Source organism: Gorilla gorilla, chromosome 4 (assembly GCF_029281585.2).
Source record: "Gorilla gorilla gorilla isolate KB3781 chromosome 4, NHGRI_mGorGor1-v2.1_pri, whole genome shotgun sequence".
Lineage (NCBI taxonomy): Eukaryota > Metazoa > Chordata > Mammalia > Primates > Hominidae > Gorilla > Gorilla gorilla.
The window spans coordinates 167,325,546-167,347,302 of NC_073228.2; the positions used below are offsets into that span (position 1 = coordinate 167,325,546).

Genomic DNA, 21,757 nt, shown 5'->3' on the forward strand with positions numbered 1-21,757 from the left:
GGTTTTAATTTGCTTCTCTATGTGCTTATCGGCTATTCTTATATCTTCCTTTTTAAAGTGTTGTCTGAGCTGGGCGCTGTGGCTCATGCCTGTAATCCCAGCACCTTGGGAGGCTGAGGCAGGCGGATCACTTGAGGTCAGGAGTTCGAGACCAGCCTGACCAACATGGTGAAACACCGTCTCTACTAAAAATACAAAAATTAGCCGAGTGTGGTGGCATACACCTGTAATCCTAGCTACTCAGGAGGCTGAGGCAGGAGAATTGCTTGAACCCGGGAGGCGGAGCTTGCAGTGAGCCGAGATCATGTCACTACATTCCAGCCTGGGCAGCAGAGCGAGAGTCCGTCTTAAAAATAATAAATAAATAAATAAATAAATAAATAGCGTTGTATGGCAGATGCACCTGACAGCAATAACTTTAAGCATACCCTGAGAATACCCTGTGGTCTAAGAAGAATGTGTGCTTGGAGCTAAGGAATCCGGGAATGGCCAAGGCGAATATTCACTTCTATCTATGGAGGACATCTAAAGAATGTGTGCTTGGAGTCTGGAGCTAAGGAATCCAGGAATGGCCAAGGCAAATATTCACTCCTTATCTATGGAGCTGCCTGGGAGGCTGAGGCTGTAGAATTACGTGGGGCCCAGGAGTTTGAGGCTGCAGTGAGCTGTGATGGCACCACTGCTCTCCAACGTGGGTGACAGAGGGAGACCCTGTCTTGAAATAATAAAAATAAATAAATTATGCCCAGTTAGCCACTTGGGATCCATCTTGAAGGTCTGGCTTTTTCAGGTTCACATTTGTTCACAAATGCAAACACACACACAATTCTTCATAATTTATATTAATAGATTTCTCTGAATGCCTCTTACAGTTTACCATGCGCTGTGTGCTCTAAATGAATGTAACATTAAAAGTTAGATGATTTTTTTAGTTCAATTTGAATGTCAATTTTTGATGTTCTTAAATTGGTACAGAGCCATAATTCAGAATAGCGGTGCAAAGCTCACTGAGCACATTCATCACCCTTGAAAGTCTTCGAAAACAGATTACTGGGCTTTGCTCCCAGAGAATGATTTCGTTCCTTAGGTTCTGTGGTGCAGGCAGGTTTGGAAATCACTTATCTAGAAGTCCTTAATGCTTTGTGAAACTTAAGGCCGCTCACTCCATCTACCATTTTCTCAGAGGGCAGCATAGCATTAATGGAAATGACCCGTTGCATTTTACTTCTTGCGTGCTGTTACCACCACTGCCTTTTACTCTCCTTTGAAATAATTAAAAGCACTGGGAAGGGAAAGCACTGGAGAATTTTACTAAACATAATCTGTTGCAATAAGGTGTAACTAAATAAAATGAGAAAACTGTGCCTTTTAGAACAGGAATCAACTGCATGATCTGTGTGCTTTCCAAAAGTGTGGCTCACTCTTCTTTTGCAAAAGAAAACTACAAGGAATCTTGACAGGAAGTTGTTGCGTTTTTGTTTTTGTTTTTGTTAAGTAGTTAGTTCTACCAAATAGTTTTGCAAATAGACCCAGGCTTGACTGGCAATTAAACATGAAACTTCTCATTGGGTATTTTCGAGACTACCACGGGGAATCAGCTACCAGCTTACTGCCATGTGGAAAACTGCACGAGATTCCGGGATTGGAATCAAAATGCTAATTTAAAAGGTCAAGTGAAGCTGCTCCTCACGTTTTGGCGTGCCTGCGCTCTCTGCAGGCAGAAGCGAACAAAGACCCAGCAAGAGAAGGCAGAGGCTAAGACCCATCCCGTATCTGCTCTCCTGAAATAATTCTGGAGTCATGCCTGAAATGCCAGAGGACATGGAGCAGGTAAGAACTAGCAATTCAAGAAATGAAGCATTCTAGAGTAAGAGATGCTTTAAAAGCATTCCAGTGAACGCCTGCTAAAACCAGAATTGTTGTGTAAAGAAAATAGAAACGGGAGTCATTCATTTCCTTAAAACATAACCTCGGGACATGGAAGAATAAGCCAACTTTAGTTACTGACCCGGAGAACCAGGTTATGAAGGGCTCAGCTAAGTCTCATTAGCTGACAATACAGAATTGCAGTTTCATTTACCATTTTAAATGCAATTATGTATATAAAGTTTCTACATAAATAAGGATTTTATCTGTAGTGTGTTCCTTTCCAGATGTTCTTTGTCTTTGTATGAATTGAATCTGCTAACATAACTTTTAGTTTCAGGCTGCTCTCTTTAAATGTATAGACTTAGCCACCACACCAAGTTGTATATTGTCTATGTTAAGAATGGCGTTTGATTCGCATAGACCCTACCATCATTAAAGAAAATGATTAAAAACCATATCCAAACATATGCCCCTAGAACTGTACCCAACTTTTACGGGGAAAGTATCAAGTCAGATTTTCAAAAGTAGCCAAGTTAAACTCTTTCTGTTCCTCAAGACTAGGCTGCTCTGAGAATCAGAATGCTAATTGCATATGCTTGCCCTTAAACCTTCTTCACGTTGAAGAATGAAGAATTAATTTTCTTTTCTCCCATAGAAAGGTAAGATTACATCACGTGTTGCGACTAGAAACTTTAAACCGAATTCCCAGTTTTTAAGAGAGAAGTAGTAAGATGATCTTGGCTGCTCCCCCGGCCCTCTTCCCGCCCTCTTCTTTGTTGTCCCCTGATTATGCTTGTTTAGCGCTGGGGCAGTCCTCAAGGATTCCCTAAATAAAGCCAAACTGATGAACAGTAATAGCCTGTGTTTAAAAAAAAAATCGGAACATAAGAAACCTCAGGCTGTCTTCGATTACTGTTCTAGAGAAACTTTATGTTTACACGAATAAGGAAATGAGTTTTTGTTGGGGGTTGGGGAGGAAGGAAAGTCAAGGTGTTCTGACGTGGAAAACTTCTTTAAAAGGCTGCTTAGTCTTTAGTTTGAAAATAAACCAAAAAGGTTTAGGAGTCGGGGAAAGGCCCTAGGAAAATCCAGACAGTGGTCACGTTTGTGGACGACGTTTAGAGCTTGCTATCCTGGGCACACAAGAACCCTTGGACTGTTCGGTGCAAAGTTGGCAAATCCTACACGGCCTGTGCCAGGGTTTACTTTCTGCATCAATTTCACAGGCGTCCAGCCCGGCTGAGGACTTTTTGCGGTTTTTAACTGGAAGGGAAATAAGTCGGCATCAGCACTTAGGGCTGATTAACTTTTAAAAGGTGGTAGAACGCCCAGCCTTACACGCTGCTGCTTAAATTCTCGGTGCTCACCAAGGCTGGGCTCGTGTGGCCCAATCCTGCAATCCCCAAGGCGGTGTTTCTTAAAGGGTGGGCTTGATTCTGGTTAAACCCATTAAGAAGTCGGACCCCGGGCTCGTTTCTTGTTCTGTAATTATGGGTAAAGTCCAAGGATCTGCGTTTTGAAGAGGTACCTAAGTAGTTCATCTTCCTTCCCTCCACAACTTTTTATTTTTAATTAGTTAAAAATAGTTTTACATTTTTGAAATCTCACACACAGGTTTTTTCTTTTTTTAAGCATCCCAGGAAGACAAATGGCTCAGACGCCAACCCTTTTATTTTTATTCCTTGTCTTTTTCTAAATCTTTCAAAACCCCCACCTAGGGCTCTAGAGATGTGTACATTATGCTCTACCCACCTCCGCCCCCGCCCCCCATGACTTTCAAATGCTTTTTATTCTACTTTTTATATTGCTCAGTCGATCCTCATGCACTGCGCAGTCTGCAAACTTGAAACTCAAGGCGATCCACTTCAATCTTTTCCCGAGTCAAGAAAAAAAAGAAAAAAAGTAGAATAAAAAGCACACAAATAAAATCTCCAAAACAAAACCTGAATTCACCGCCTAAGGTCAGGGCCTTTCTTTTGTGTGTCGCTTTAAGCATCGGCGCGTGGGCTGGGGGCGGACCGCGCGTACCCGCCCTCTTTCTGGGGCGTCGGCGGAGCGTGGCCAATCAACGGGCGCGGCTATGGCAGCGGAAGCCGGAAGCGGCGAGCGGGGTCGTTCTGGGCCTAGGGGAGGCGGGCCGAGGGCGTCTGAGCTGAGGCCCGCGTCGATCCTGGGTTGGAGGAGGTGGCGGCCGCTGAGGCTGCGGCGTGAAGACGGCGGGCATGGTGGGGCGGGAGAAAGAGCTCTCTATACACTTTGTTCCCGGGAGCTGCCGGCTGGTGGAGGTGAGGGAGTCGGCCTGGGCGTCTCCGGTGGGAGCGGGGGCGCCGAGGGGGACGAGCCACCGGGGCTCGGGCGGCTTTCTAGGCGTATTCCGCCCGGGTCAGAGCCTCCGGCCGGGAGTGGTCTCACCGCCAACCTCCCAGCCCCGGATCCGAGGGGGGCGCCACCGAGTTTGTTTATCTCAGCGCACACGGGTCAGTGTTTTTTTCTTCCAGCCACTGCGGCAGGAAGCAAGTAGGTGGAGGTTTTACTTTCGAGTTCTGTCTCTGCTCCTGAGGACGAAGAGGTTTTTCAGAATTGTTTGTTTTGATTTTGGTTTTCCCCGTTTATTCATCTTTGGTTCGTATTTCTCGATCTTACAAGTTCGTAGGTTTGAGAAAGAACAGGAAAAGGTGACTTCTTACAAATAACAGTGCTGGAGATGACAACTTATTGAACTCTTACGTTCTCAGCAGTATGTTATGCACTTGACGGGCATTACTTTAATCCTCCACTGTGAGATACTTGATATTGCCTCATTTTGTAGACGAGAAAACAGGCATAGAGGGTGAGACATTGGCCCAGGTTCATTCCGTAAGGTTGGAGCCTGGAATTCAGATACAGGTTTGTGTGACTGTCTTGGGCTTTGAACCACTACGGAGTTTCCCTGAAGGAAGATTATGGTGATGATTGGAAGATCCATCTCTGGTGCCCCCCGCGCCCCCGTCCCATCCTGCTCCATTCCACTTAAGGGCCTCCAGCATTAATCTGTCCACCGAACATATCCAACCCTGGGGATAAGAACACTACTAATGCCCAGACCATGTCTTTTGGAGAGAATAGAGAATACAGGAGATGGCTGTTTCTGTTAATGCAAAGTTTTCATGCTTCCAAATTTACTTAGGGTTTTCAAATCACTTTGGTTCTTTGAGGGTAAAGTTAGGATAAATGGTCTGTTAAACCTCTATGTTCCTAGGTCCTCCAGACCGTGCTGAATGCATGTTACATACGTTTACATTTATATGTATGCATTTGTATATGTACGTGTGCATATAAAGCTTAATCTACTTTCACAAAAAGAAGTTCAGTATAAAAATGAAAATAGCTTTTCGTGTTTTCCTTCATTAAAAATGAAACAACGAAGAGCTTGGCACAGACTTACTGCTCTCAAAACCTGTAGAATTAAAGCTTACTGACTCATGAGAACGAGAACTGTCTCATAGTTAATGTTAGAGAAGCAGCCTGGAGTGGTTCTTGTTAGTAGTACTGTCTGTGGAGCACAGTAGCCTCGCAGTAGGAGTTAGACCAATCCCACCTAAGTAGTCAGAGAATCTTAAAAAGTAAAGCCCAGTAATGTTAAGGGTCTGTTTCTGGGGAATTAAAAAATTAAACATGGAACTGTGCCAAGTTTTAAAGTTTCCTAAGACGACAAGGTATTTACCACTGAAATTTAGGAAAACCACATACTAGTAGTATTCCATTCTTTACTTTTCTAGAACATTTTTAGTAGACATTAATGCAGGTGTGCTAAAGTAGAAATCACTGTCCCAGAGTACTGTGTTGGACCATTTGGAAGGAGCCATATATCTCCCATTACCTATACAATTTGGTATCATTCGATTAGATAGGATAATAAGAACATTTATTTATATGTACTTAATTTTTCAAGAAATGTTTTTTTGGTGTTCATAAATCTGGTCCCTTGGAGTGATTGAATTCCGTGCTTCAGAGTTTAGACAATAAGAGGCAGATACGTTTAGAGTAACTTAAACTGATAGTAGATCTACTTTCCCCCATATAATAAAAATTGAGAAAAAGTAGACTTCAGGCAAAGTATTATCAACTCTTTATTGTGCCTTGAGTGAACTAGATAGCATTTTATTCTTTCGTTCTGACTTTCTTAAAGTGTTTAGACATTTCTTCCTTGTGCACAACAACTAAAATAATTTATGGAGTGCAGGTCCAAAGTAGTTTTTAGAGGGATATTTCTTTTTCTAAAGAACAAACCAAAAAGCCTCAACAAAACAGTGTAAAAGGCAGAGTATTGCTTATATAGAAGCTCAAAAACAGAGATATTTGTTTGGCATATGTTAAATTTCGGAGTAATGCATATTCAGAGGAAAAGTTACCTTGTTTAAGTAAACGAAACTATTCGGACTCCTCGTGGTAGGGATAATATGGAAAATGTTAGAAATGTAGAACTTTAAAGCTGAAAGAGCCTTAGTCATTTTGTCTAAATGCCTTCCCCATTTACCAATGAGGAATTAGATCAATAGAGATAGAATAACTTCTAAACACCAATTTGTGGCAGAACAGATAAAACTTTAATCATTGATGAAACCAAATATTAGTTCACAGGATTGAGACAAAATGCAGTGTATTTGACTTGACCAGAGAAGCAAGACTCAGGTTCTGGTTCCAGCTTTTTCTCTTTTACTATAGACAAAACATTTAACACTGGACTTCTTGTTACTCTCTTTGGAAATAATATCTTTTCTAACAAGCTGCTGGGTTTTTTTGTTTTCTTTTTTTTCCTCTTGCTCTTTCACCCAGTCTGAAGTGCAGTGGCTCAATCTCTGCTCACTGCAACCTCTGCCTCCAGAGTTCAAGCGATTCTCCTGCCTCAGCCTCCCAAGTAGCTGAGATTATAGGCGCCCACCACCATGCCCGACTAGTTTTTCTATTTTTGGTAGAGATAGCGTTTCACCATGTTGGCCAGGCTGGTTTTGAACCCCTGACCTCAAGTGGTTGGTCCACCTTGGCCTCCCAAAGTGCTGGGATTACAGGCGTGAGCCCTGGCACCCGGTCTCAAACTGCTATTAAAAAAACAAAAACAACTATGATTGTATACTTATATAACATGTTAGTTTTCTTTTTTTTGGTTTTTTTTGTTTGTTTGTTTTTTTGAGATGAAGTCTAGCTCGTGTCCCCCAGGCTGGAGTGCAGTTGTGCGATCTCGGCTCACTACAACCTCCGCCTCCTGGGTTCGATCGATTCTCCTGCCTCAGCCTCCCGAGTAGCTTACATTACCTAAAATTACCTAGAAAAAAATATGAAACAGTGTACAGTACCCAGCAGTCAGGTGTCAGTGCTCAAGATTTTTATTAAGAGTGACGATCAGAAGTGCAAGCATTTACTGAAATGGAAATGATACTGCACAACATTCTATTTGAAAATTAACATGTTATAGGCCGGGCGTACTGGAGGCCTTACATAGTAACCCAGGGGTATAAGGATATAAAGTTGCATTTTCTCATACAACTCCACTTCCTTTTTTACGTTAAGGTATTATATTCCCTAAAGAGCCTTGTTCTTCTCTATACTTAACACTGCATCAACTCCAAGAAGCTCTTAATTATAAGAAGATCATCTGGGCTCTTACTTAAGCTGCATTAAGTTAGCAAAAAATACTGCAAAACTGTGACGATTCATAAGATTTTTTAAAAAATTCATTTAACAGATGTTAAAATGAAACAAGTGTACTTCACAGAATCAGTGAAGTACACAGATCTTAATTCATTGTTCAGTAACTTTTGTGGATTGTATAATGCTTTGGCTTCTATTTCAAGTTTTCCTTTTTAAGGGGGAAAGATACTGTTGTCATTTTGAGAAAGGTAGATGGCACTCTTTGTTTTGCTTGTGTAAGAGAAACGGATTTTTATGAAAGCTTTGAACTTTCCTGGAGTTCGAGAGTACACTGGTCCTCTAAGTGCGGTCTCCAAATCACGATGATCAGCATCACTTGTTGGAACTTGTTGGGAATGCAAATTATCAAGCCCCACCCCAGACCTTTGTGATCTAAAAGCCCTCCAGGTGATTCTGATCCACACTGAAGCATGAGAACCACTGACCTTAGGAACTGTTACCTGTTCCTTTGCTTCCGTAGAGTGAAGTAAAAAGTGAGAAACTCAGAAGAAACCAAATTATCTCTCTTTTAGAGTATTTTTTCAGGAATCTTTACCGTATTTATCCTGTGTAAATTGTTTTCTCTGATTGTATCTGTACTAGACTTGGCATGTTTTCTCCTCTTTACAGTTCAATCTTTGTAGAGCTGTTTTCTTGCCAAATTTCAAAGAAAATATTTTGTTGGCTGAAATCCTTGTTTTCATAGATCAGTTGGTTTAGAGCCAAGTTTTGCAACACAGCCTGAATGAAATTGCTTTCAACTTTTAAAATGTCTTGAAATTGGTTGAACTAAGGAAAAATAATCCTAAGAATTTACCTTTATATTATCTTTCCCTGTTGGTCTTTTCATTTTACGTTTTTGATTGCTAGAAATACTTGATTTTGGTGTCTTTTAAAAAAAAGTATGTATTCGGCTAAGTAATTTAGTTGAGCTAAGGGCTTTAAAAGGTCTTTGGTTATTGTATATGTATTTAAAGATTTTGACAGCCCAGAATTAGGTGATTATAACAACTCTTGAGATAAAATAACTGGTTTGTTTTTAATAGTAAAAGTTGACTTTATTCAAGATCCTGGTTGGAAACTTGGTGTTACCCATCTTGGGAAGAAGGGACATTTTTGGAACTATGCTTGGAAACATAGAATTTAAATTTTTTCCTAAATAGTGGTTCTTTTTCATTTCTGTGTGTAAGAATTTATTTGTTTCACAGTAGCAACACAGATGAGCTTAAAATATTTTTTCTTATCCTTTGTGTTTATTAATTTTAGCTTTTTTTTTTTTTTTTGAGATGTAGTCTTGCTCTTGTTACCCAGGCTGGAGTGCAGTGGTGCCATCTTGGCTCATTGCAACCTCCGCCTCCTGGGTTCAAGCAGTTCTCCCGCCTCGCCTCCCGAGTAGCTGGGATTACAGGCACCCGCAACCATGCCTGGCTAATTTTTTTGTATTTTTAGAAGAGATGGGGTTTCACCATGTTGGCCAGGCTGGTCTTGAACTCCTGACCTCAGGTGATCTGCCCAGCTCGGCCTCCCAAAGTGCTGCGATTACAGGCATGAACCACTGCACCTGTCCAATTTTAACTCTTCTATGTAGGTAAATTTTGGGTTAACTAAGGAACATTTACCAATTTGGTTAAACTTAGAAAGCATATAAGTGTTGTAAGGACCAAGTTTTTTTTCCTCCTCATATATTCCTTTGAAATGTTGATTAATTCTCTACCTTGGGTCCATCAAAATATGATAAATCATTGAGACTTGAAAGAACATTTGGGATTAAAATCTGAAGACCAGAAATGTCAGCTTGTAAATATATTGGCAGATTTGACGCAAATACTAATCAGGCCTTAAAATAGGTAAACTTAAAACACATTTCTCTCTAGAGACTCAAAGAGCACCTTCAGTCGTATCTATAGGAGCAAGACAAATTGTAAAGTCTTATAAACTGAAGAATGTAATGTTGTTATTTACTATTTAGGTACTTGGAGCAAAAGTATAAAAAAAGTTGCTGTTTACTAACTCATTTGGGTATTATCAATCATAAATAGAATTTTCTGTTAACATAGGAAATATAAATCTACATAATTCCTTGCATATCATCTTGTGTTCCTTTCCTTGGGTAAGATTATTATAACTTTTTTAATTAAAAAAAATTTTTTTTTTTGAAATAGGGTCTCACTCTGTCCCCCAGACTGGAGTGCATGTCATGATCTCTGCTTATTACAGCCTTGGCCTCCCAGGCTCTTGATCCTCCCACCCCAGCCTCCCAAGTAGCTAGGACTACAGGCATACACCACCTGTAGCTCAGCTAATTTTTGCTTTTTTTTTTTTTTGGAAGGACGGGGTTTCACCATGTTGCCTAGGCTGGTCTCGAACTCCTGGGCTCAAGTGATCCACCTGCCTTGGCCTCGCAAAGTGCTGGGATTAAAGGCATGGGCCACCATGCCTGGCAAAAGCTTTTTCTTAAGTGATACAGTTTTTTATATGGTTTGATTAATCATTGTTCTAACTTTATTTATTACATTTTAAAGTTGTGTTTTCTGCTTTTTTTATTTTAAAAATTTATTTTTATAAATACAAAGTGTATTTTTACTTTTTTTTTGTATTGAGATGGGTCTCATTATGTTACCCAGGCTGGTCTCAAGTTCCTGGGCTCAGCAGAGCTGCCTGCCTCGCATTCCCAAAGTGTTGGAATTACAGGCGTGAGCCTGGTGCCTGGCCCTAACTTAACTTTAGAATTGGCTTGCAGATATGGGACATGAGTCAAAATACGTAGAATTAAGACATTTAGGGAACAACGATGGTGACTAATATATTTGAGAGAACTATTTTCAAAGTCAGTAACTCTTTCTTTCCGCCTTCACCTTTTAGGAGGAAGTTAACATCCCTAATAGGAGGGTTCTGGTTACTGGTGCCACTGGGCTTCTTGGCAGAGCTGTACACAAAGAATTTCAGCAGAATAATTGGCATGCTGTTGGCTGTGGTTTCAGAAGAGCAAGACCAAAATTTGAACAGGTTAATCTATTGGATTCTAATGCAGTTCATCACATCATTCATGATTTTCAGGTATGATTTAGGTTATTTTAAGATATACATGAACAATATTAAGAATTGTCTGGATGATACAGAAACTATCCTTGCTCTCAAGGAAATTACTATGTTTGAAAGCTCTAAAGCTGTATTATGCAGTAGCATTTTTTTCATTTAGCATGACATGGTATATGTAAACCTTAAAGTTAAATTTTGACACGTTGACAAAGACAAATATGAGGCATTTTATAAAATGCTTATGTTTATAGAGTGCCTTCTAAGTAATACTTTCTCTGCAAATGGTTTTCAAATGTTACTGTAAACCTCACAACACTGCAAAATAGTTATTTTCATTTTAGAGCTGAGGAAGCAGGCTCAGAGAGATTTTCGGTATCATTGATACTATTCTCCCTTTGACATGGATTTATTAGATATTTAAATCATGTCAATTGCATAAATGATAGCTCTTTCCTCTTGTCCAAACTGGGGGATAAAACTTGTTTTGATTTAGAAACACTTCTGTTTTGTTCTTGTCTTTGAGACGTAATCTTGGTTTGTTGCCCAGGCTGGAGTGCAGTGGTGCAGTTGAGCTCACTGCAGCCTCCGCCTCCCAGGGTTCAAGCAATTCTCCTACCTAAGCTTCCTGAGTACCTGAGACTACAGGCGTGCGCAACCACACCTGGCTAATTGTTGTATTTCTAGTAGAGATGGGGTTTCGCCATGTTGGCCAGGCTGGTCTTGAACTCCTGACCTCACGTGATCCACCCACCTCAGCCTTCCAAAGTGCTGGGATTACAGATTTGAGCCACCGCGCCCAGCCTAGAAACATGGTTGTTTTATTTTCAGACAGGGTCTCACTCTGTAGCCCAGGGTGAAGTACGGTAGATCAATCACAGCCCACTGTAGCCTTGAATTCCTTGGCTCAAGTGATCCTTCTGCCTCGGCCTCCACAACAGTTAGAACTACAGGCTCATGCCACCACGACTGGCTGATTTTTAAATTTTTTTGTAGAGATTGAGTACCAACCACTATGTTGCCTAGTCTTATCTTGAACTCCTGGCCTCAAGCATTGTCTCACCTCAGCCTCCCAAAGTGTTGGGATTACATGCATGAACCATCACACCAGAGTAGAAATACAGTTGTTGACAGTTTTTTTCCTGGTTTGTGTCTGCATATTATGAAATACTCTTTTCAGTGTCTATAAATATTTTAAGTTTGAACCTTGCGGGGAAAAGAAGCAGCATGACAAAACTACATTAGAAATTACAATGATTTATTCTTAGTTGAAAGAATGTTGACTTCACATTTTTCTCTGAATTAACTTTAAGAAGGCTGTAATACCTCTTTCATTTTATTTTGAGTTAAAAATACGTCAATGCTTAACTTCTAGCCCCATGTTATAGTACATTGTGCAGCAGAGAGAAGACCAGATGTTGTAGAAAATCAGCCAGATGCTGCCTCTCAACTTAATGTGGATGCTTCTGGGAATTTAGCAAAGGAAGCAGGTAATGATGACTTTATAAAATTTTCATAAAATATTAAATGATTGCTGAGTTTTTAGAAATTAAAGTTTTGTAGATGGTTATTTGTTTTTATATATCATGAAAAACCATTCTAAATTCCATGAAAGAGTAATGTCATGTAAACATTTAATAGACGTGTCTTCTTTTCTTGTAGCTGCTGTTGGAGCATTTCTCATCTACATTAGCTCAGATTATGTATTTGATGGAACAAATCCACCTTACAGAGAGGAAGACATACCAGCTCCCCTAAATTTGTATGGCAAAACAAAATTAGATGGAGAAAAGGCTGTCCTGGAGAACAATCTAGGTAAGACATAATCTCTTTAGCCCCTGATTGTTTTTGAAGACTTTAAAAATCATTTATACATATACATATATATGTTTTTAAATTTAAAAAGTCAATGAATATGAATCATTAGAGAAAAATTAGAATATAGTTAATAAAGAAAATAAAAAATTCTAAGAGATAACTACTTTGTGAATCCTTCAAGACAGTTTCCACTATCAGTGTTTACATATTCATCTTTACACATAGAAAACAAGTCAGGTAATACAAGCTTTTGTAACTCATTTTCAAAAAACAGGGCAGTATAATTTCTCTTAGAGTGAGATATTCTGTTTATGTATTCTGTTATATGTATGTTACTGTGTTACATGTGTATGTATTTTGTTTTTATGTATTCTGTTATATGTATGTCGTATGTATTAACATTCTATGTATGGTGTTTCTTTTTTCCTGTATGTGAGTTTGTGTATAATACACATCTCCATATATAAAAAGTATACACTCCTTAGAAAAAATGTAAAATTACTAAGAACAAAAGTTCTCATAAATGGTGCCTCAGGGAGATAAACACCAAATATGGTTAAGTGTGGAAGCATTTTTATATATTTTCAAAAAATGTATGCATGTTGTTTCACAACCTGTTTTTTTTTTTCCCTCAACATCTTTGCATTTCAGTACACGTGGAACCTACTCTGGGATGTCTTACTCCTATCAGTGGCTGCATAGTACTTAATTTAATGGTCCCCTGCACTAAAACTACTGCGTTAGACTGTACTATGGCCTTGAGAAGCAGCCCTAGTATAGAATACCTTACTAATGGACATTTAGTTTTTCAAAAAGTTTTCTTATATTATAAATTATTCTGTTGAAATCATCCTTGAATACATTTGTCTTAGTTTATTTCGTGCTGCTATAACAGAATACCAACAACTCAGTAATTTATAAAGAACAGAAATTTATTTCACACAGTTCTAGAGGCTGAGAAGTCCAAGATCAAGGTGAGGGTCTTTCTGGTCCTCTGGAGGGGAGGAATGCTGTGTTCTCACGGCAGAAGAGCAGAAAGGGATGTGCTCCTTCCTTCAAGCCCTTTTATAATGGCATTAATCCATTCATAAGAGCAGAGTGCTGATGACCACCTAAACACCTCCCAAAATGCCCCACCTCCCAACACTGTTGCTTCGTGGATTAAGTTTCAACATGAATTTTTGGAGAGGACAAAAACATTCAAACCATAGCAGTTTCTAAGTTCTCTTGTCATATAATTTAAAAGAAAATGTTTGATTTGCAGTTAAAGTGTTAACTATTGTATACCATCAGCAGGGACCATTATAAAATCTAAATATTAATGAGTGGTTGTAAAACTAATGTGAACACTCATATACCCTTCACATAGATTCACAAATTGTTAATGTTTTGTCACATTTGTTTTATATGTTTGCTTTTGCCAGACACATTGATAATTAGTTGAATTTAATCTCCAAATACTTCACCTTTCTTTTATCTTCTAACAAGAAGAATGTTCTTCACATAATTACAGTGCAGTTATCATACATTTGGAAACTTAACATTAATATGGTACTGTAATCAAATACAAATCTATTTAGGAATTTTCTCATTTATGCCAAAAATGTCCTTTATTGCTTTTATTTTTTAATCTAGCATCCAGTCAAAGACTATTCATTACATTTAGTTGTCATGATGTTTTATTTTTAATGATTATATTAATGTAGGATTTATATATATATAAAAAAAACTAGTCCAAATGACAAGATACTTAACGAATGTGGTTTTGCCTTTTTTTTTTTTTTTTTTTTGAGACAGGGTCTCAGTCGCCTGGGCTGGAGTGCAGTAGGGTGAACACAGCTCACTATAGCCTTGACCTCCTTGGCTTAAGCAATCCTCCCACCACGAACGGCTAATTTTTTTACATTTTGTAGAGACGAGGTCTCACTGTGTTATCCACGCTGGTCTCGAACTCCTGGGCTCAAGTAGTCCTCCTGCCTTGGACTCCCAAGTGCTGGAATTACAGTCATGAGCCCCACCGCACTCAGCCTTTGACTGTTTTTAATTTTATTTTTGAGGCAAGGTCTCACTCTGTTGCCCAGGCTGGAGTACAGTGGTGCAGTCATAGCTCATTGCAACCTTGAACTTCAGGCTCAAGAGATCCTTTTGCCTTACTCAGCCTCCCAAGTAGCTGGGACTACAGGCATGTGCCACCACGCCCAGCTAATTTTCATTTTAATTTTTCGTAGAGACGGAGTTTTGCTATGATGCCCGGGCTGATCTTGAACTCCTGGCTTCAAGCGATCCTTCTGCCTTGGCCTCCCAAAGTGCTAGCATTATAGGCATGAGTCACTGTGCCTGGCCTTGAATATTTTTACATTGCATTGTCACAAGTGAGCTGTGTCATTTTGGTATATTTTAATTAAAAGGCAAGGTTTCTACTTTCATATTATTTAAATCCACACCCTTGTATCTTACATCAAAATTTAAGAACCAGTCAGCTTTAAATTATTTGCTTTTGTTCTTCTCTAGGAGCTGCTGTTTTGAGGATTCCTATTCTGTATGGGGAAGTTGAAAAGCTCGAAGAAAGTGCTGTGACTATTATGTTTGATAAAGTGCAGTTCAGCAACAAGTCAGCAAACATGGATCACTGGCAGCAGAGGTTCCCCACACATGTCAAAGATGTGGCCACTGTGTGCCGGCAGCTAGCAGAGAAGAGAATGCTGGTAAGAAGGATTCCTGAGTCCTGTCTTAGCGAAGGTCCGCTTTGTCTTTTCCATGCTTGAACTTTCATAGCTGTACTTGGAGTGTTACTGAGTGAAAGCCAAAAGTGCTTTTTTAAAACTAGGAGACCAAACAAAAGTAGTTTACATATACACTGTGTTCATGAAGAATAAAAATATTATGCTCTTCTGTTTGAATTTATTTCTTATGTACTATAGATTCCATCATTTCTTTTATTGCAAAGTGTTAGGAAACTTCAAAATAATCATCTAAGGTCTTTTAAGAAGGTACTCTTTGGGGGCTGGGCGTGATGGCTCACACCTGTAATCCCAGCACATTTGAAAAAGTTGGTATTAAATATAATATCCATACAAAGAAAGATGAGACTGATTTAGTTTAGAATATTAATAGGATGACCACAGTTTTTTAATATATGAGAATTATATTTTGTAATATATAACATGACAATATTTAAGAAAGTTTAGCTCAGCTTGAAAAATGGTTCTATTAAGTTTTTGTTGTAGCTTGGGATAATTAAAAATACTCATTAAATTATACTGTTTTCATAAAAATTTGTAATGCTTTTTTATATTCCCACTAATTAAGTAAAATTGGAGCCTTTTTTTGATTTTAAAAATTCTTAAGGTTTAAATTCTAGAAATTGCTCTTTTAAGTGTTTTGCTAAGAGTATTAGTAGGAATTTGATTTTAGATATCTTGTGGAGACCTTTCCAGAAAAAGAGAGTTGCCTTTTAGTTCCTGGACCTTATTTTAAGTAAGCTTTTTGGTCAAACCTATTATTCTACTCAGCTCAAAAAGCTGAAACTATTGAATTTATTGTGTCATCGTTCTTAGGATCCATCAATTAAGGGAACCTTTCACTGGTCTGGCAATGAACAGATGACTAAGTATGAAATGGCATGTGCAATTGCAGATGCCTTCAACCTCCCCAGCAGTCACTTAAGACCTGTAAGTACATGGCTGTAAAAACCTTCTTTAGATCCATTGCTATGGTATATATTATTGCTGTGTTGGGTAACTTCATTTCTCAGTACTAATCAAAGTGAACTTTGCTTGTATGCTGGCTGTTCATAGTGCTACTTTTCTCTAAATTATCATCTGTAGAGAAGATCATGAGTATTGAAGTTTGTAGAAAATGTATTATTGTCTTGATCATGACAGGCATTTGGTTTATTTTTCCAGGGATGATCAAATCAGATTTCTTACACTAAGAGCAAAAATAAGTAGCAAATATAAAACCTCAAAATGGCCAGGCACAATGGCTCATGCCTGTAATCCCAACACTTTGGGAGGCTGACACAGGAGGATCCCTTGAGCCCAGGAATGGCTCATGCCTGTAATCCCAACACTGGGAGGCTGACGCAGGAGGATCCCTTGAGCCCAGGAATTTGAGACTAGCCTGGGCAATGGAGGGAGATCTCATCTCTGTTTAAAAATATATACATATTAAAAAAAAGGTCAGGGGGAACAAAGCCCTCAAAATACAGCCTTTCACTTACTTTTGATTTTTTTGTGTTTATCTTTCTTTAAAGATTACTGACAGCCCTGTCCTAGGAGCACAACGTCCAAGAAATGCTCAGCTTGACTGCTCCAAATTGGAGACCTTGGGCATTGGCCAACGAACACCATTTCGAATTGGAATCAAAGAATCACTTTGGCCTTTCCTCATTGACAAGAGATGGAGACAAACGGTCTTTCATTAGTTTATTTGTGTTGGGTTCTTTTTTTTTTTTAAATGAAAAGTATAGTATGTGGCACTTTTTAAAGAACAAAGGAAATAGTTTTGTATGAGTACTTTAATTGTGACTCTTAGGATCTTTCAGGTAAATGATGCTCTTGCACTAGTGAAATTGTCTAAAGAAACTAAAGGGCAGTCATGCCCTGTTTGCAGTAATTTTTCTTTTTATCATTTTGTTTGTCCTGGCTAAACTTGGAGTTTGAGTATAGTAAATTATGATCCTTAAATATTTGAGAGTCAGGATGAAGCAGATCTGCTGTAGACTTTTCAGATGAAATTGTTCATTCTCGTAACCTCCATATTTTCAGGATTTTTGAAGCTGTTGACCTTTTCATGTTGATTATTTTAAATTGTGTGAAATAGTATAAAAATCATTGGTGTTCATTATTTGCTTTGCCTGAGCTCAGATCAAAATGTTTGAAGAAAGGAACTTTATTTTTGCAAGTTACGTACAGTTTTTATGCTTGAGATACTTCAACATGTTATGTATATTGGAACTTCTACAGCTTGATGCCTCCTGCTTTTATAGCAGTTTATGGGGAGCACTTGAAAGAGCGTGTGTACATGTATTTTTTTTCTAGGCAAACATTGAATGCAAACGTGTATTTTTTTAATATAAATATATAACTGTCCTTTTCATCCCATGTTGCCGCTAAGTGATATTTCATATGTGTGGTTATACTCATAATAATGGGCCTTGTAAGTCTTTTCACCATTCATGAATAATAATAAATGTGTACTGCTGGCATGTAATGCTTAGTTTTCTTGTATTTACTTCTCTTTTTAAATGTAAGGACCAAACTTCTAAACTAATTGTTCTTTTGTTGCTTTAATTTTTAAAAATTACATTCTTCTGATGTAACATCTGATACATACAAAAGAATATAGTTTAATATGTATTGAAATAAAACACAATAAAATTAACACTTGATCCAGAATGTTAACTTACCACCCCATCCTAGAATGTTACAATTACTGTATCTATTTGTGCGAACAGATTTGTTTTTAACTAAAAATTAATAGCTATATAATCTTGTTACATTATACAGTTGACCCTTGAACAGTGTGGGTTTGGGGTATCAACCTTGCACAGTCTAAAATCCACTATAACTCTGGACTCCCCAAATACTTAATTAGTAAAAACCTGCTGTTGACCAGAAGCCTTACTGATAAACATAGTCATTTAACATATTTCTGTCTTCTGTGTATTATATACTGTATTCTTAAAGTAGCCTAGAGAAAATAAAATGTTATTAAGAAAATCTCAAGGAAGGGAAAATATATTTACTATTCATAAAGTGGAAGTAGATTATCATAAATTTTTTTTTTTTTTTTAGACAAGGTCTCGCTCTGTCGCATAGGCTGGAGTACAGTGGTGCATTCTCAGCTCACTGCAACCTCCGCCTCCTGGGTTCAAGCAATTCTCCTCCCTCAGCCACTCGAGTAGCTGCGATTACAGGCACCCGATTACAGGCACCCGCCACCACGCCCAGCTGAGTTTTGTATTTTTAGTAGAAATGAGGTTTTGTCATCTTGGCTAGGCTGGTCTCAAACTCCTGCCCTCAAGCAATCCACCCGCCTCGGCCTCCCAAAGTGCTGGCACTACAGGTGTGAGCCACTGCACCTGGCCTGGATCATAATCAAGTTCTTTATTCTTATCTTCATGTTGAGTAGGCTGAGGAAATTAACTGGGGAAATTTTACTGATACCTGAGTCCTACCCTGGGATTACTGAAATAAATTTTGGGAATTGAGGCCTATTAATTTATTTTTAAATGTTTCCCAGGTGGTTCTAAGGTTGCCAGTCTGGCATTGCATTTGGCAACCACTAAATTAAAGCATTTTGTTTTATATTTTAAGTTACTACGTTTCATATAGTGCATAATTAAGTTTCGGAGAGTAAAAAGTGTTATTCTTCTCTAGCCACCTGTTTTTCAACTGTGGAAGAAATTGATGTAGATCAGTTCCTTGCATATGTTTCTAGAGGCACTCTGCATATAGAAGAATATAATCACAAAACTCACGTGTCCATACTCTCACCATCTGCCCTCACAAAGAATAACATACAATTCTCTGAACTTTTTTTCATTTGGAATTTGTTGTATAATATAAAGAATGTCCTTTTTTTTTTTTTTTTTTTTTTGAGATGGAGTCTTGCGCTGTCGTTAGGCTAGAGTGCAGTGGTGCGATCTCGGCTCGCTGCAACCTCTGACTCCCTGGTTCAAGCGATTCTCCTGCCTCAGCCTCCCAAGTAGCTAGGGTTATAGGCAGCGCCACTACACCCAGCTAATTTTTGTATGTTTAGTAGAGATGGGGTTTCACCATTTTGGCCAGGATGGTCTCGATCTCCTGACCTCGTGAGCCGCCCACCTCAGTCTCCCAAAGTGCTGGGATTACAGGTATGAGCCACCGTGCCTGGCCAAAAATGTCCTTTTTAAAAAACTTCATTTAAAAATTTCATTATTTGCCATGATAGCATAAATAATGCCTGTATTTCCCTTTCCAGATTCCCCAGTTGTCAGCATTTAGCACATTTACCCTATCATTTTCATGCACACTACATATGTATACTATTTTTATTTCCTGAACTATTGAAGAGTAGGTTGAAGATACGATGCTTCATCACCCACTTAGTATATAAACCTCAGTGTATATTTTCTAAAAATAAGGATACATGCCTATATACCCTGTAATGTAATCACAATCAAGAAATTACCATTCGATTTCATAAGATCCCATTCAGATTTCATCAGTTGTTCCAGTTTCCTTTATAGGTCTATGCAGTCCAAGATTACTTGTGTGTGTCGCCATGTTGCTTTAGCTTCAATATGGAACAGTTCCTCAGTGTTTGTCTTTCATGAGCTTGACATTTTTGACATTTCTCTGTATAAGAAACCATAAGTTGACATCGATAGCTTCAGTTACAGTCTTGTTCCACAGGGTTTATTTTGGCTCTTCCCATGTTTGTGGCACCTTTCTCTGACAGCAACCGAGTTCTCAGTTCTTTTTTTTTTGAGACAGGGTGTCACTCTCACCCAGGCTGGAGTGCAGTGGCACAATCTCAGCTCACTGCAGCCTCCACCTCCCGGGTTCAAGTGATTCTCCCACCTCAGCCTCCTGAGTAGCTGGGACTACAGGCATGTACCACCATACCCAGCTAATTTTTATATTTTTAGTTTCGCTATGTTGCCCAGGCTGCTCTCAAAGTCTTGAGCTCAAGTGATCCACTCACCTTCGTCTCCCAAAGTGCTGGGACTACAGACATGAGCCACAGTGCTCAGCCCGAATTTTTTTTTTTTTTTTTTTTTTTGAGATGGAGTCTTTCTCTGTCATCCAGGCTGGAGGTGCAGTGGCATGATCTCAGCTCACTGCAAGCTCCGCCTCCCAGGTTCATGCCATTCTCCTGCCTCAGCCTCCCAAGTGGCTGGGACCACAGGCACCCGCCACCACACCCAGCTAATTTTTTTTTTTTGTATTTTTAGTAGAGATGACATTTCACCGTGTTAGCCAGGATGATCTCGATCTCCTGACCTCGTGATCAGCCCGCCTCGGCCTCCCAAAGTGCTGGGGTTACAGGCGTGAGCCACTGCGCCCAGCCTCAGCCCTCATTATTCTTATATTTATTCATTTGCTTCGTTCATCCATAAGAATCATTCTGATGACACTAGCCAAGCCTTCCTCTGTTCTCCACTTTACATAAGCCTCCAAGCCAGCTGAGCATTCCCAGACCCATGTGACCTGGCCCTGATGCCAGTGACTGCAGGGACCACTGTACCTGGTCAAGGATCCTCCCGACCCATGGAGCACTGCACCAAGAATCACATGTGCCACTATGTACCAGCAGAGCACCAAAGAGAAGGAACTAGTTCTTTTTTTGGCTGCATTTATTCCATTGTGTCAATGAGGGAAATCACAATTTATTGGTGTATAGATGGTCCCTGACTTACAATGGTTCAGCAGATTTTTTGACTGCAATGGTGTGAAAGTAATCACATTCAATAGAAACCATGCTTCAAGTACTCATACAACCATTCCATTTTTCACTTTCAGTATAGTATTTAATAGATTACATGAGATATTTAACACTTTGCTATAAGATAGGCTTTGTGTTAGATGTTGCCCAACTGTAGGCTAATGTAAGTGTTCTGAGCATATTTAAGGTAGGCTAGGCTAAGCTGTGATATTCAGTAGGTTTATGTGTATTAAATGCATTTTTGACTCAGGATATTTAAAATTTATGAAGGATTCATCAGGATGTAACCCCATCGTAAGTTAGGTATCTATATTGGAATATAAGCTAATTATACCCCTTTGGCAGCCAAATCATCTCATCAACATTAAATATAGCAGTAGGCTTTTTTGTAATGTTTTTTTGTGCAGTAGGTTTTAATTCAAGGGCAGGCTAGTCAAGATAATTTTTTTGCTTGAAGGAAGTATTATGTATAGTGCAAAGAAACAACTCTAGATTCAAATGTGATTTTTCCACTTGCTAGTAGCAAGTTGCTTTTCCTTTCGGAGCTTGAAGTAATTTTTAGGGTTAAATGAAAAGAATACCACCTATTTCACAGGTCTGTCGTGGAAATACTTGGAACAGAGATACTAGCACATGTAGCTGTGGACTTAACAAATGCCTAAGGGTTGGGGTATGGGGGAGAAATGGTGGTCTTGTAATATTACCTTCACTTTCAGCTGTAAGATATTAGGAGTTTTCTCTCATAAATAAGATTACCAGTGGTTTTTCTTTGTGATTTTTAAGTATTTTCTAGACTTATTTTTAGTATTTTGTAAATGCATTTAAAAATATTTCAAAGAAAATTATTTTTGTAACTTGTTTTACCTAAGGACTTCTGAAAGTTCTGTTCTGTGTTTTGCTACAGAAATAGCCAGAATACTTGAATTTGTATACA

General features: G+C 38.9%; 1 protein-coding gene across 2 annotated transcripts; it reads left to right on the plus strand.

Annotated features, from left to right (window-relative positions):
* The first annotated feature begins 1,343 nt into the window (after window positions 1–1,343).
* Window positions 1,344–17,775, plus strand: MAT2B (methionine adenosyltransferase 2 non-catalytic beta subunit). Of its 2 annotated transcripts, none has more exons than XM_004042958.4 (7): window positions 1,344–1,830; window positions 10,399–10,593; window positions 11,948–12,062; window positions 12,235–12,387; window positions 14,902–15,095; window positions 15,948–16,061; window positions 16,646–17,775. In XM_004042958.4, the coding sequence occupies exons 1-7, from the start codon at window positions 1,801–1,803 to the stop codon at window positions 16,814–16,816; spliced, it is 972 nt and encodes a 323-aa protein (XP_004043006.1). In that variant the 5' UTR covers window positions 1,344–1,800; the 3' UTR covers window positions 16,817–17,775. The 2 variants fall into 2 exon arrangements, with proteins under 2 accessions (XP_004043006.1, XP_004043005.1); XM_004042957.3 differs by lacking the exon at window positions 1,344–1,830 and adding an exon at window positions 3,935–4,154.
* Window positions 17,776–21,757: the final 3,982 nt, after the last annotated feature.